The 16,499-nt window shown below is 33.9% G+C and overlaps 1 protein-coding gene across 12 annotated transcripts in view; it reads left to right on the top strand.

Moving 5' to 3' along the window:
• Positions 1-16,499, top strand: part of SENP7 (SUMO specific peptidase 7) — a 199,930-nt gene that overhangs the window by 20,880 nt on the left and 162,551 nt on the right. For 4 of the 12 annotated variants that reach the window (XM_074214358.1, XM_074214357.1, XM_074214356.1 and 1 more), the window contains exon 4: positions 10,320-10,420. The exons of 2 other annotated variants lie outside the window; for them this stretch is intronic. In XM_074214358.1, the coding sequence (XP_074070459.1) occupies positions 10,320-10,420 (101 nt within the window). Of the gene's footprint in view, positions 1-1,810; positions 10,020-10,167; positions 10,220-10,319; positions 10,421-16,499 lie in introns of all 12 variants that reach the window. 6 more of the 12 variants (XM_074214360.1, XM_074214363.1, XM_074214364.1 and 3 more) reach the window with 4 other exon arrangements.

Here is a 16,499-nt window from a genome sequence, read left to right as displayed (position 1 = left end):
TTCTATGTTGTAAGATGCTGATTTATTTTTTATTCTGTCTTCAGATATACCTTGTTTTGCATAATTGAACAGTTATAAATTCTATCTTGCAAATCAAAAATATTTTTCTCTTTACGAAACCACGACTTTTCAAATATTGTCTTTCTTTTTTTTTTCCATTGGGGGAGATAGCTAAAATAGTGAATGACAGAATTGAGATTCATGAAGATTTTGACAGAGTAGAATGTTGGGCCCAATCTAATAACATGAAATTGAATAAGAATAAAAATAATATCTTATACTTGGGTCCAAAAAAATCCATGTTAGAAATACTAGATAGGGGAAGGTATAGCTAGATAACACTTCATCTGAAAACTCCTGGGATTTTACTGGCTAGTAAATTTAATATGAATCAACAGTGTGAAGTGGCAGTTAAAAAAGCATATGCAATCTCAGGCTTTTTAAAAGTGACACAGTATCCAGTACTAGAGAAATGATAGTTCTGTTGCACTGTGTCCTAGTTAGACTACACCTGGTATATTGTGTTCAGTTCCAGGTGACACATCTTAGGAAGAATTTTGATAAATTTGTAAGTATCCTTATAGATACAATTGCTTTCTGTGAGTAATATAACAATCTAGTTTTGTATTCCTCTTTTATTGTTCTTAGTTGAGTATTAAATGCATGAAATATTAAACTACCTTTTGGTATATCTTTTTGTATACTTAAAATGGTTATAAGGGCAGAGAATCAGTTGTTAATTTATTTGACTCCTACCACTACTAACAACTACAGTTATCCAATGGTGGAAAAGACTATCTTAAGAGATAATGGGTTTCTCTATATTGGAAATCTTCAAGCAAAAATTCAGAGACTGCTTGTTGACCATGCTGTAGAGAAGATTCCTGTTTAGAATAAAGATCAACTAGATTATTTTGGGGGGTTCTTTTCAACTCAGAGACTCTTTTGACCAGTATCAGAAAATTTTCTTTTTCTTTTAAAAATTTTATTTATTTATTTAAGGCAATGGGGTTAAGTGACATGCTGAAGGTCACACAGCTAGGCATTTATTAAGTATCTGAGGCCAGATTTGAACTGAGGTCTTCCTGATTCCAAGGCTGGTGCTCTATCCACTGTGCCACCTAGCTGACCAGAGAGAATTTTCTAATTAAAAAAAAAATTAGAATAATTGCAAACAGTTTTGTTACTTTCTTTTGCAACCATCTAATTCATGAACAACTAGCCAGTCATTCTGACTTCAAAGGAAAATTTTTACCATCAGCATTATTTGTTTTAATTTTATATTTAAGTATGAGAAAAAACAGCTTTATTTAAAATTTTTATGAAATTATTTAGCTATATATCTTTGGGTTTAATAAACACATTCTTAGTGTTTTAATCTTGTTTTAATTTGTTAATTTTTTACTAAACAGCCTCCATGCTCTAATAATTGCTTCTGGAAGGAGGTGTAGTTATGCTTATGATATAATCATTGTTAGTTGTAAATGATTTTAATTGGGAGGGGAGGCAAAGAACCACTAAGAGTTGACTATACAAGGAGTTGAATATGTCAGTATTTCCAGTATTAATCATTGTTATATTTATAGACAGTTTCCTACTTATGATTGGATCATATTTCAGAAGTTCATATGCAAATTGTCTAAAGAAACTTTATTTAGAAGCATATAAACAGTTGTAAATGCTGGTTCCTTTCCTATGCCAGCTGAAAAAAGCTTATTTAAACTTATAATAAATTTGCAATGTAAAGTAGTTGAAACAATACTATTGCTAATTTAGTAGTTCCTGAATTTCATTATTTTTTTGCTTCTAGTTCTCCTGGCCCAGAAATTCATTTACATAGAAGTATAATTGATTGGTTTCAGACTATGATTCAGCTAATTAGTGGAGAGAGAGCACAAATGCATTAAGACCTTGAAGAAAGTTGGTGGTGATGGTGGTGATGGAGTGATAAATGGTGTTTACAATTTTTTAAACATGGTAGTATTGTCATCTCTCTTCCTTGTCTGTCTCCCTTTGCCAAAACCATATTCTTCAGATCTTGTGCTATCACTGCATTGTTTCTATACCTCCTCAAGCCCAAGGAAGCATACTGCTATCAGAAGTGAATGGTATGAAGGGATCTTTTTGTCAGACATCCCCAAACGTATCTGGACAAACATAACAGGCAGATCATTTGCTTTCTAGGTATTGGAGGTCGTGTTCACAACTTTTGGACTAAGGTCGGAACAGTATCCACTGGTTCTTTTTTTTTTTTTTAGGTTTTTTGCAAGGCAAATGGGCTTAAGTGGCTTGCCCAAGGCCACACAGCTAGGTAATTATTAAGTGTCTGAGACTGGATTTGAACCCAGGTACTCCTGACTCCAGGGCTGATGCTTTATCCACTACGCCACCTAGCCGCCCCATCCACTGGTTCTTAAATCTATTGTACCCTTAAATCTTTCAGAGAAAACTTGCAAAATAAGTGCATATTTGACTCTAGACAGATATTTATTTGATAGGAACCATCAGAATAGAGATTGAGGGAATTCTTAGCTTGATCATTAAATACATGATAGTCCAGAAAAATTTGTAATACCATGACTCCATCTATATAGCATGAAAGTTCTTCATAGTTTAACAATAAACAATCCTTAACAATAATCATACACATAGAAGGCACACAAATTTTTCTTGTAAAGAGGATGGCACTGTATTACCTTGTCCTGTTCAAGTTTGGTACCTTGAATGTATCAACTTTGACCATTGAGGAAAGGAAGAAAGACAAAGGAAAAAGTTTTAAAGCCAGGCTTGCCCTACTTGGCTGAACTCTAGATTAGAGCAGACACAGGTCAGTAAGTAAGGCCAGAAAGGAGGTTAGGAGTTCTGGGAGAGAAGATTCTTGCTTCCTGAGCATTCTATTGATGAGGGAACATAAATGGGAGCAAAACTGTTGGTTCTTTCCCTAGCAAAGGCAAGTGAGAAGTATAGGAACATAGCCTCCAGCCTCCCGTTTCCTAAACAACTGAAAGACTAGACCCTTGCTGCTTTCTCAGCTGCTTCCTCTCTGCTGAGAGGTGACACCAGACTGAGCATGTGACCAGAAGTAAGCAGAGTTCTGGAATTCTAGCCCTTCACCTTCCCTTCTGTCACACTTCTACCTAAGCAGGAGCTACTATCATCCCATGTATCTCCAGACTCCTGTGGTTAAATTCCTTGAAGGCCCTCTACAACATTTCTAAACTATGAAGACAGAAGTGGGAGAAGAATCAAGAACTCCTACTTCTTCATGGCACTCGGGCAGTCAGCCAGTAAACATTCATTTAGGGCCTATGGTGTCTCAGGCACTGTGTTTAGCACTAGGGATACAAAAAAAGGCATACAATAAAATCCATGATCTCACAGAGCTCATAATCTAAAGGGAAAGAAAATATGCAAACAATTGGGTGTAGTTAAACTATAAATAGGACAAAAAATAATAAACAGAAGGAAGGCCTTGGAATTAAGAGGAAATCTAAAAATGTTTCCTATAGAAACTGAGATTTAAGTTGGAACTTAAAAGAAGCCAAGGAAGACAGGAGGTAGGGATAAAGAGGAAGAGCATTCGAGGCATAGGGAACAGATAGTGAAAACACCTAGAATCAGGAGATGGATCTTATATGAGGAAGAGGAAGGTAGATAATGTCACAGGATCTAAGAAAACTTGGTAGAAGAGTGCAAGGTTTAAGGAGCCTGGAAAGGCAGAGGTGGGTGGATTATGAAAGGCTTTGAATTCCACAAAAAGAATTTTGTATTTGATACTAGAGATGATAGGAAGTCAGTGGAGTTTATTGAATGGAAGAAAGAAGGTATGAACTATGCTTTTGGAAAATTGCTTTGATGGCTGAGTTGAGGATGAAGATCAGCAAAGGAGATGAAGAAGAAGCTGTCAAATAGGTAAGGAGGATTAGCAGGAGAGAGCAGAGTCCTTAAATCCTAGAAAATATCAAGAAAAGGGTGATCAACAATGTCAAAGACTATATGTAAAGAGGTCAAGGAAGAAGGCTAAGAAAAGATTAGATATGGCATTTAGGAGATCATTAGTGACAGGAGAGAACAATTTCAGTTGAATGATGAATTCAGAAGCCAAACTGTAGAGAGTTATGTGAGAAAATGTTGTAGAGGGCCTTCAAGGAATTTAACCACAGGAGTCTGGAGATACATGGGATGATAGTAGCTCCTGCTTAGGTAGAAGTGTGACAGAAGGGAAGGTGAAGGGCTAGAATTCCAGAACTCTGCTTACTTCTGGTCACATGCTCAGTCTGGTGTCACCTCTCAGCAGAGAGGATGCAGTGCTTGCCCATATTAGATACAATACCTGAACACTGCTGAAAATTCTGCCAACAGAAGGTAGTTTTGAAGGAAGTCTGACTCTATTACATGAACAGAGTACCATCTCCTTCCTCAGGATCTGGAATATTGAAGTATTAGAAATCTACTCTATGTCTCTGAAAGGAAGTCTCTCTTCTGTCTCCACTGGGGAACATTTATATATGGGCCAGAAACTGGTGTGATCTGGCTCTTCTACTACCCTTTTCTGCATCTAGACAACCAGAAGGAGTTTTTTATTAATTATTGGAAAGTGTGGTAACAGTGAAGCTTTACTGAACTCTTCACCAACTTTTGTGACTCATATAGCCTATTCCTTAGTACTATATTTTAGTGTAGTGGTTGCTCTAAGAGTTTTCTACTCCCTGGGGAGTAGTAGCCTGTTCTCTTGAAGTTTAGGAATCCAAACTGGTAGAACTTGGAAAACAATGAACTGCAAATGGTAAGAATACTTATTACCCCTGTCAGCAAAAGATCATCTTCCTAAATGAAGTAGAGATATTTCTCAAACTTTTTTTCCTCTGTGCATGTAATGATAATGTTGAGGATGAGGATGAACATAACTAGTATTTACATAGCACATTAAAGTTTGTAGTGTGCTTTATAAATATTATCTCATTTAATCCTCACAACTGTGGAAGTGTATGTGCTGTTATTATTTCCATTTTGTAGATGAGGAAACTGAAGTAGGCAATTTAAATGCTATCAATTGTCTGAAGCCAAATTTGAACTTAGGTCTTCTGAAATCAATTCCAACTCTTAAGTTTCTGTGATTCACACACATATTCAAACACTTGTCTGCTGGCAGAGTTAACTATGATCTGAGGTACCACACTTTCTAGTTTTTCTCTTTTTAGTTTTCTCCTTGACCTATCCACCTAATTAGTGAATGTTGTTCTTATGCTAATCTATGCTGCCTAATTGGGGGAGCTGAACCAAGGGATGAATGGAGTTCCAGACAGAAGCTAGAGATAGCCAAAATCTTTTTTTTCTTGTGTTTTTACATTCTTGGTTCCTCTGACCTTTAACAAGATGGATTGTAGCAAATTATCGTTCTTTGCTTAGCATTTTGAATCAAATATAATTATTAACAGTATAGAAAATATATTGTAGAAAATTCTCAAAGTAACTCATTGCCTTAAAAAAGGCCATTATGTATCATTCTAGTACATTATAACTATAGCTTCATGACAGGGATACAAATTTCCTGCATGGCAATTATAATTGCCCTTTAAATGCATAGGTCTCCTTTTTCTAGACTTTTAGGCTCTTCTTGTTACAAAACCCTACTTTTATGTTTCATTGAAGTAGGAAGGTGACTTTGGATTCTCAAAGACTATAGAATTGAGTATAAATCTTGGTAGATCCAATCATTTTGGAAAAGCTTGACAAGTCTGTCAAGGATCAGTACATAGTACATAGTATCAGTGGGTTGTCTCTTTGTGATGAATTCTTTGCTCTTGACAACCTCTGAAAGGAAGGAAATATCCTTTGATACTTTATAGACTTCTGCAGTGAATGAGACAGTGACAGAAAAGGGAATAACAGTGTTATGCTGTTAGATCATTGCTAAATATCAATGTTACAGAAATTGTGAGATTTTTGTTCCAAGACATGCTATTGGAAGAACTGAAACACATCAGTATGGCTATACACAGAGTAAACTAAGTAAGAAAACAAAAGGAAATTGAAGCTAGTTAAAAGGATTGCCATCAAAAGACAGCAAGAAATGTAATTTTAGGGGAGTCCTTGTTATCTTCTTTGATAGCTAAAACAAGAAGCAAAATGATGACCAGGAAAATGTATTGCTTATCAAAATTCATTATATTCTTTGGGAGGTAGAATGAATATTTTCTATGCTGACAAGGTTTTTCAAAACAATTAAATATGTATACTTAGTGATGTCATTATGAATGTTGGAATGAAGGAGTAAGGAATATGTAGGGAAATATTCCTCAGGTTTGAGGAATAAAAGATCAGTAACAACTCAGAAGCCTTTTATTTCTATATCATGGATATTTTCTTCCAGCAGAGAGTTTAAAGATATCAGACTCAACAAGTAGTGAGGAACAACATTAGAAATTAAACTGATGAAATCTTATTATACAAGAAACAACTGATTGTTGATGTGGGGATAATACTGGAATCACCTCTTTTTATGTTGACAGATAATTGTCTTTTTAGAACTATGGTTAAAATCAACATCAAGTTTAGAAGAGACAGAATAGTTTACAGTGTCCTATTCTCCCATTTAGAAACTACTTTAAATTGATTCATTAAAACAAAGTGAAAAAAATAGGGAAACACGAAAAGACAAAGATATTGATTTTGTTTAAACTTTTATAATAATCTGGGAAAGAATCACCAAAACAAAAAGACCCAAAGGGACCTAGATACCTCATCTACCCACAAGCACTTTATCTCTTTTTTTAGCAGAGAAAGATGATAATCATTGGTTTAGATTGCACCTTTATTTACAAAACATTGGAGAAGAAAATTATTGAAGATTGTGAAAAGATTTATCACCTCTTAAAAGAAGAGCAAAAAGCACTGGAAATGAGAAGAAAACAAATAGCAGATTGTTTCAATAATGATCTATCCTAATATCCTGTCCCTGATGTAGTTAATTGAAGATAAAATCAGAAAAAATGGTTCAGAACACAGAAAAATTAAATTTTGGCAGCAATACAATCTTAAGAGTTTTGAGGGATTATTTATACCATAATCTTAGGGAAAGGAATTTGTCAAAGGAATAGAACAAAGTTATAAATTATATTATTAGCCTCAAAAAGATGATAAAAAAACAATGATAGCTACCTATCCAATATGCCCACTTTATAAAATCTTTAAAATGATCTACATGTATATGTATGATGCTTACATATACAAAAATATACATACATACAACCATGTATGATGAAAATATAAGAAGGAAAGAGGCAGCTTTCTCAAATGAGTTTTTACAGGAAACCACATCTTTGTAGTCACACAGTTGACTTAAAGGCATAAGAGAATGCTATGTCCTGCTGTATTTGTTGTTGGTTACAAAATATATTTGATTCATTAGAGCAGAATCTAATTTTTAAAGTTGTCTCTCAAAAGATAATTTCTTATGCATTTATATGTCGATGAAAGATTCCTTTAAAAAATCATAGTTAACTTCTTCTTAACAATCCTCTGATTTATAATATCAATTAGTATTACCTCTCTCCTGGAATATATCTTGAAAAAATTCCAAATGGAAGAGAGATTTTTAGATGATGAGTTATCCCAGATGTTCCTGTTTGTGAATTACCCTTATTGATTGTATCAAAGTCCCTGAACATTATAGAGCCCCTCATTGAAAACAAATACTCAAAAAAGTTATATCTTTTCCTTAAAGGAAAAACTATTTAGATTAAAATGCCTTTTTTTCCTAGGGTATGATGTAAAGTAGAATGGCCAGTCTATTGAGTCATGTAAAAATTAATATTTCTAAGTTAAATTCTGCAGATAGATAATGACTTGAACCTAGAATCAGGGGAAGAATATAGACTGGATTGCATTTGGGAAATTCCTCAGTGATTTTAATGATCCCAAGCTTTTTTCCACCACAAAAATCTATATTTTTAAAATAAAATTTCTTCTGGAAGTACAAATTGACTAAATTTTGAACCACTATAGTCTGTGAAGAATCAGATTTGTGGGTGACCTCAAAGGCAATGAAGGAGGACCTTTTAGATTTACATAGGTTACAGCATATTTCATTGATGACTTATTTGCAAGACATGAAACAAGGAATATCATTGAGTAAAGGGAGTCATGCTGGTCAAGAAAGAAAGGGATAACAAATAACTTGAAGGTTCCATAAATTACTTTGATGGGCATGAAGATCTAGATGATAGTCTAGAGACTATTGGGTGCATATACAATCAGTTCTACTATAACATTTGTTTTGAAAAATATAAATTTGTTCCAATATGATTTATATATTTGTTAACTGTTGTTCAATTATTTTAGTTGTATCTGACTCTTCATTAACCCCATTTGGAATTTTCATGGCAAAGATACTAGAGTGATTTGCATTTTCCTTCTAGTTCATTTTTACAGATGAGAAACTAAGATAAACCAGGGTTAAGTCACACAATAAATGTCTGAAGTCAGATTTGAACTTAAGAAGATGAGTCTAACTCCAGACCCAAATACTCTATCTACTGTGCCTCCTACTGCTCTGATTTATATATTAGGGAACAATTTGAGCATATTTCAGCTTTTGAGTTTGTTTGTTTGTGCTTTCATTCATGAGAATACAGAAAACTGTATCTAGTTGACTGGAGTAGGACAGTAATATACAAAATATTTGCTCATAAACTTTTTTTTTAGGTTTTTGCAAGGCAATGGATTTAAGTGGCTTGCCCAAGGCACACAGCTCGATAATTATTAAGTGTCTGAGACTAGATTTGAACTCAGGTCCTCCTGACTCTAGAACTGGTGCTCTATCCACTGCGCCACCTAGCCACCCCATGCTCATACACTTCTAATATATACCAGCTACCTTAGTTAACTATATATGTTATCCTACAAAGTTGTAATTTGCAATTCTTTCACATATGTGAACCACTCTCTTTACATATCTATATGTCTATATATATATATATATCTCCTAAGATGTACATATATATCTTAATATCACCCATTATGCATCCCCAGTATATTTTCTGGTTCAGTAGCAACTGTTGGCAAAGTTGGTACCCCCCCACACACACCCCTGCGCTACTCATCCTCACTCATACTTTCTTTTTCATAGCTGAGGTGGGGCAGGTAGATCTTGTCTGGTGACTACTGGACCATCTAGTAGGAATAAGTAGCAGCCCATGACCAGGGAAATCTCTGATATTTAGTGTGGTATTTGTTTATTTCTCAACCATTTAACATCTATACAATAGTGCTACTGTTTTTTTTTAGGTTATTGTTTTTTTAAATGCCAAATTTTTGACTGTTATTCCTTCTAACCCCCATTTCCTCATAAGAATTATGGTTTTTATTATGTAATTTTTCAAAGTCGGATGGATTTTAGAAATTTTCTAACATCATGTTATAGCAGAACTGACTATATATATGTATAGCTCTATGAAGAAGCTATGGAAAAACAGACAGAAGGATCTCAGAAGACAAGACAACAAGGATGAGGATGATTTCTTATTTGCACCAGTGGAGGAAGTACTCAATATTGATGAGATCATAGATTATTTAAGTATAAAGATTTTTATTACTCCTTTTAGATTTTTCAGATACTCCATCACTTTTTAATTAATTAAACTTTATTTTAAAATTAAATGTTTCTTTTATTTTCTTTATTTCTTCTTCATCCTCATCTTTTCTGGAGTCCCAAGTATATAAACCCTGACATATAAAAAAAGAATAAATGGAGATTATTTTGCCTTTTTTTTAAGTCTTATACTTAAAGGCATATTTAAAAAACAAAACTTGTGTGATATTGACATGTGTATCATTTTGTAATCTTGGTGAAACTTCAATATCTTTTTCTGTAATAATTTTATTTGGTCTAAGCCTATAATTTCATTCATGTAGGGAACTCCTAGTGTGGAAATTTATTCTACCTATGCACATGTTCTACCAATACAGTTGCCTGCAATTTAAATTCTTGAAGAGTTGTCTTGGACCTGACAAATTAAGTGAGTTGCCTTTTCACACAGCTAATATGTGTCAGAAGCAGGATCAGATGTTTCCAACTCCCTGTTATCCTATGCTCCCTCTCACACTATATGTCATTAGCTAGTTATTCCTGAAATTTTATTTGTCTACCTTGTTTTTCCTTCTTAGGAACTTCCAAGTGAACTTAGGAAGTTCTAAATGAACTTTTCTGCATTTTCAGGTATAATGAATACTTTTAGTATCTCTTAAGTGTCATAATAGCATATTACTCTATTCTTTTCTTCTCAATTCTGTCATGTATTGTCTGTTTTCTTTTCCAGTGGATAAAGGGGGTAGGATATAAAGGCAGCAGCTCTTTTTTGCGTAAGAGTAAAAAGGATTTCCATGGATGTACTGTCACTTCTAGGCTATCTCCAAATAGGTAAGTTGCATGTATGTGTGAACAAACAATTAAGTTTTTTTTAGCCAGACATAAATATCCAAGTTAGTACTTTGATTTTGTATATCCTTTAATCTTAATATCTTGAAAGCTTAATTTTTAAATTATTTTAAAACTTAGGTGAAATGAGCTTGCTATTTCTAATATTGGGAAATACTTGGAATTTATTGATTTTTCAATTTTGGAGGAAAGAAAAAAAATTACCTCACCTAGCATATGTTTTGAAGAATGCTAAATGTCTATTTACAAATAGCAACTAAAAAGCTTTCTATCTTTGATATAATATACCTAAATAGTAACAGAAAAGGAATCTAATCATCAATAAATAAATGTAAATAGGAATTTCTTCTTTTCTCCTTTGATACACATTTGTTGCTTGCCAGACACATTTTCTTTGCTTAAAGGAAGATTATTCAGCCAATAAATATTTATCACTAATTAGGTACCAGGCATTGTGCTTAGTGCTGACCCTGTAAAGAAAGGAAATTGTAATTTAATGGGGGTGACGATAAGCTATATATAATAATAATAATAAGCTGTATTTGGAATAAATTGAAAATAAGCAATAGAAGGAAGGTACTAGAATTAAGGGAAGTTGGGAAAGTTTTCTTATAGAAAGAATTTTAGCTGAAACTTGAGGGAAGCAGAAATGAGGAGGGAAAACATTCCAGGTAGGGGAATATCAGTAAAAATGTTATCAGGAGATGTCACATTCTTATTCTAGGATCAACCACGAGGCACTTAGTTGACTCCCAGATATAGTCAGGATAATTAAAAGAATAGTGAAAAATCACATCTTAGAGAAAAAAAGTAGGCAGTTGTTCAAAACATTTTATATTAGGAATAAATTTTTACCCATCCTGTTCCAGATATTTGGGAGAACCTCTATGTCTCTTAAAAATGGATATATTATCCTGTGTTGAGTATCTCCCATTTACCTAGTGTATAACACATTTTATATTGTTTAACATTTTAATGTAATTTAAAAATGATTTACAATTTAATGTTCAAACTGTAGTCTCAGAGTAATAGAATTTAACAGTTGGGACTCCTTTATAACAAACTGAGATGTGATTATCCAACATCTGCTTGAAGGCCTCCAGTACAGGAACTTACAATCTCCCAAAGCGAATCATTTCCCTTTTGAACATCTGCAAATTTAATTATTATTATTATTTTTTAAATTTTTTTTAAGGAGGGTCACCTGAGTGGTGCAGTGAATAGAGGTCTGAACCTGGAGTCAGGAAGACTGGTTTCCCAGAGTTCAAATCCTGCCTCAGACACTTATTAGGTACTGGGTAATTCACTTAACCCAGTTTGCTTCATTTTTTTCATCTGTAAAATAACCTGGAGAAAGAAATGTTGAAACACTCTAGTATCTTTGCCTAGAAAATCTGCAAAAGAGTCAGGATGAGTTGGACATGACTAAAATCAACTAATCAAGAACAGCAACAAATTTTAAGTATACTCTTATAGTAAGCTGTAATCATCCTCTCTGCAACTTCCATGAATTGGGTCTAAAGTTGTCCTCTGAAGACAAATAAACTAATGAATCAAGAAAAATGTATTAAATTCCTGCTTTGAGACTCCATGCCCTGAAAAAAATAAAACAATGTCTTTTTGTAAGTTATCTTCCCCTCAGTCCTGCTCTACTCCCTTTCCCTTCACTTAACAACCCCTTTGAATAGCTAACTGTTGTCATGTTCTTTCTTCAGCCAAATGTACCCATTCTTTAATTTGACCTTTGTATGGTGTAGTTTTGAGTCACTCACCATCATAGTTCACATCCCTGGATGTACTGAAGCTTGCCAGTAGTCTTCCTAAAATATTGTTCCTAGAATAGAAAATAATCCTCCAGGTATAGCTTAATTAGGTCTTCCTCATTCTAAACAATATAATTCTTTTCATATATGGAATATGTGATATTCATACATATATGATTCTTTGAACTGTCACACTGTGGACTCAGTGAACTTGGAGGCCACCACAACAATCAAATCTTTTTCTATATGAACTGTTACTTAACCTGTTTTTTAAAAAATTTATTTATTTTTGAATTTTACAATTTTCCCCCTTATCTTGCTTCCCTCTCCCCAACCCCCACAGAAGGAAATCTGACAGTCTTAATGTTGCTTCCATGCTATACATTGATTCAAATTGAATGGGTTGAGAGAGAAATCCTATCCTTAAGGAAAAAATAAAGTATAAGAGATAGCAAAATTTACATAATAACTTTTTTTTAAATTAGAGGTAATAATCTTTGGTCTTTGTTCCAACCCCACAATTCTTTCTCTGGATACAGATGGTATTCTCCCATTGCAGATAGCCCCAAATTGTCCCTGATTGTTGCACTGATGAAATGAACAAGTCCATTAAGATTGATCAGCAACCTCACGTTGCTGTTATGGTGTACGGTCTAACCTGGTTTTCTTGATCAGATACTTGTGTAGTTGATTTAGGATTATTCAATACAATGATTTAAAGATTATTTAAAAAATTTAAATTCAAATTTATATCAATTACCTATGAACCTGTGATGATGCAGAGCTTTTTAGTGATTTCGTATTTGCTAATAATAAATATGTATAAGATTGTACAGAATTTAGTTTTTTTAAAAAGAATTTTGTTAATAAATCAAATAGCTTCTAATAAATGGCAATGTGGGTCTAAAATATGATTATCATTTGTTAATAATTTATTTAGTTCCATTACTGATTTAATCAATTTTATATTAAGCATTTTTTTATATCACTAGACCACAAAAATCTGGTTTTTTTTTTTAAAATGGTCATTTTAAATTGCTCTAAGAATGCTTTGAAAACTAATTAGCTCTGTCCTATTATAAGCAAACATTTCATAGTGTTTAGTGATAGAAGGGTCATTTAATCTAAGATTCCCTTTCCCTCCTCTCTAGCCAGTTTTATAGATGAGAAAACTTGACTTAGAAAGTTTTGTGCTTATTCACCCCAAATCCACTGCGTTTCTCTTCAGACTCTTCTGTCTTTTTTTGAAAAGTAGCTTTTATATTATATTTTCCCCAGTTACATCTTTAAAATTGAGTTTTAAATTCTCTCCCTTCCTTTTCCCGTCCTTGAGAAGACAAGCAGTCTGATATGTTAGACATGTGTAGTCATTCAAAATATTTCCATATTATTCATGTTGTAAAAGAAAATAAAAGCCCAAGAAAAATCAAGAAAAAAAAGTATGCTTCAATCTGTAATCAGACTTCATCAGTTCTTTCTCTGAGGATGGATAGCATTTTTCATTTTAAATCTTTTGGAGTTGACTTGAATTGCTGTATTGCTGAGTTATTCATAGCAGATAATCAAACAATATTGCTGTTCCTTGACAGTGTTCTCCTGGTCCTATTAATGTGAGGTAGTACCTCAGAATTGTTGTAATTCTCATTTTTCCAATCAATAGTGATTTAGAGCATTTTTCCATGTGACTGTAAGATAGCTTTGATTATTTCATTTGATAACTCACTTCATATTTTTGATCCTTTATCAATTGAAGAATGGGGTCTTATTTTTACAAATTTGTCTCATTTCTCTCTATATTTGAGAGATGAGGCCTTTATCAGAGAAACTTGCTTCACAGTATTTTTTCAGTTAGGATTGTTAACTGTATTTCCCTCCATCTTGTTTCCCTCATTTATTCTATTCTCTCTCTCTCTCTCTCCTTTTGCATTTGACTAACATTTCCCCAATCCAACCTCCCTTCTATAAGCACACTCCTCTCCCCACCAACCTCTTCTCTTATCCCCTTCCCTTCCTACTTCCCTATAGGGTAAGATAGATTTCTATACCCAATTGAGTGTGACAGCTATTCCCTCTTTGAGCTAATTCTGACAAAAATAAGATTCATGTTGCTTCTGCTTACCTCCTCACATCTTCCCCTCCATTGTAAAAGTTCTTTCTTTGCATTTTTAATATGAGATAATTTGTCCCATTCTACTTCCCCCCTTTCCCGTTCTCTCAGTGCATTCTTTTTCTCATCCCTTAATTTTTTTTACATAATATCCCATTATATTTAACTCACATTTGTGTCCTCAGTCTCTCTCTCTCTCTCTCATGTGTATATATATATATATATATATATATATATATTTATTCCTTCTAATTGTCCTAATAAGGAGAAAGTTCTTATGAATTACAAGTATCATCTTCACATGTAGGAATATAAACAATTTAACTTTATTAAGGGCCTTATCATTTTACTTTCTTGTTTACCTTTTGTTGTTTCTCTTGAAAATCAGATTTTTTTTATTCAGCTCTGATCTTTTCATTAAGAATGCTTGAAATTTCCCCATTTCATTAAATATTTATTCGTCCCTCCCTTCTCCCCCCCATTTTTTTTTTTTTTGATACTCAGTTTTTCTGTATAGAGGATTCCTGATTATAATCCTAACGTTTTTGCCCTCTGGAACATCATATTCTAAGCCCTCTGATCCTTTAATGTAGGAAATGCTAAAACTTGTCATGTCCTGACTTTGGCTCCATGATACTTCAGTTGTTTCTTTCTGTCGGTTTACAATATTATTTCCTTGATCTGGGAGACCTTGGTTATAATATTCTTGATCATTGAATTCTCTCAATTTCCATTGTACACTTTGGTTCAGAAATATCAAGACAGTTATTCTTTTTTTCTTTAAATTTATTTTTATTAAAGGTTTTTTTGAGTTTTACAATTTTCCCCCCAATCTTGCTTCCTCCCCCCCGCCCCCAATGGAAAACACTCTGTCAGTCTTTACTTTGTTTCCATGCTGTACCTTGATCCAAATTGGGTGTGATGAGAGAGAAATCATATCCTTAAAGAAAAGAAGAGAAGTCTAAGAGGTAACAAGATCAGACAATAAGATATCTGTTTTTTTCTAAATTAAAGGGAATAGTCCTTGTACTTTGTTCAAACTCCACAGCTCCTTATCTGGATACAGATGGCACTCTTCTTTGCAGACAGCCCAAAATTGTTCCCAATTGTTGCATTGATGGAATGACCAAGTCCTTCAAGGTGGAACATCACTCCCACTTTGCTGTTAGGGTGTACAGTGTTTTTGTGGTTCTGCTCATCTCACTCAGCATCAGTTCATGCAAATACCCCCAGGCTTCCCTGAGATCCCATCCCTCCTGGTTTCTAATAGAACAATAGTGTTCCATGACATAACGTATACCACAGTTTGCTAAGCCATTACCGAATTGAAGGACATTTACTTGATTTCCAATTCTTTGCCACCACAAACAGGGCTGCTATAAATATTTTTGTACAAGTAATGTTTTTACCCTTTTCCCTCATCTCTTCAGGGTATAGACCCAGTAGTGGTATTGCTTGGTCAAAGGGTATGCACATTTTTGTTGCCCTTTGGGCATAGTTCCAAATAGCTCTCCAGAAGGGTTGGATGAGTTCACAGCTCTACCAACAGTGTAATAGTGTCCCAGATTTCCCACAACCCTTCCAACAATGATCATTATCCTTCCTGGTCATATTGGCCAATCTGAGAGGTGTGAGGTGGTACCTCAGAGAAGCTTTAATTTGCATTTCTCTAATAATTAATGATTTAGAGCATTTTTTTTCATATGGCTATGGATTGTTTGATCTCCTCATCTGTAAATTGCCTTTGCATATCCTTTGCCCATTTGTCAATTGGGGAATGGCTTTTTGTTTTAAAAATATGACTCAGTTCTCTGTATATTTTAGAAATGAGTCCTTTGTCAGAATCATTAGTTGTAAAGATTGTTTCCCAATTTGCTACATTTCTTTTGATCTTGGTTACATTGGTTTTATCTGTGCAAAAGCTTTTTAATTTAATGTAATCGAAATCATCTATTTGGTTTTTGGTGATGTTCTTCAGCTCTTCCTTAGTCATAAACTGCTCCCCTTTCCATAGATCTGACAGGTAGACTAATCCTTGATCTTCTAATTTGCTTATAGTATTGTTTTTTACATCTATGTCCTGTAACGATTTGGATCTTATCTTGGTAAAGGGTGTGAGATGTTGGTCTAATCTAAGTTTCTTCCATACTAACTTCCAATTATCCCAGCAATTTTTATCAAAGAGGCAGTT

This window comes from Macrotis lagotis, chromosome 1 (assembly GCF_037893015.1).
Source record: "Macrotis lagotis isolate mMagLag1 chromosome 1, bilby.v1.9.chrom.fasta, whole genome shotgun sequence".
NCBI classification, from domain to species: Eukaryota; Metazoa; Chordata; class Mammalia; order Peramelemorphia; family Peramelidae; genus Macrotis; species Macrotis lagotis.
Note: the sequence above shows the minus strand (reverse complement) of the source record. Positions and strands in the feature narration are given on the sequence as shown.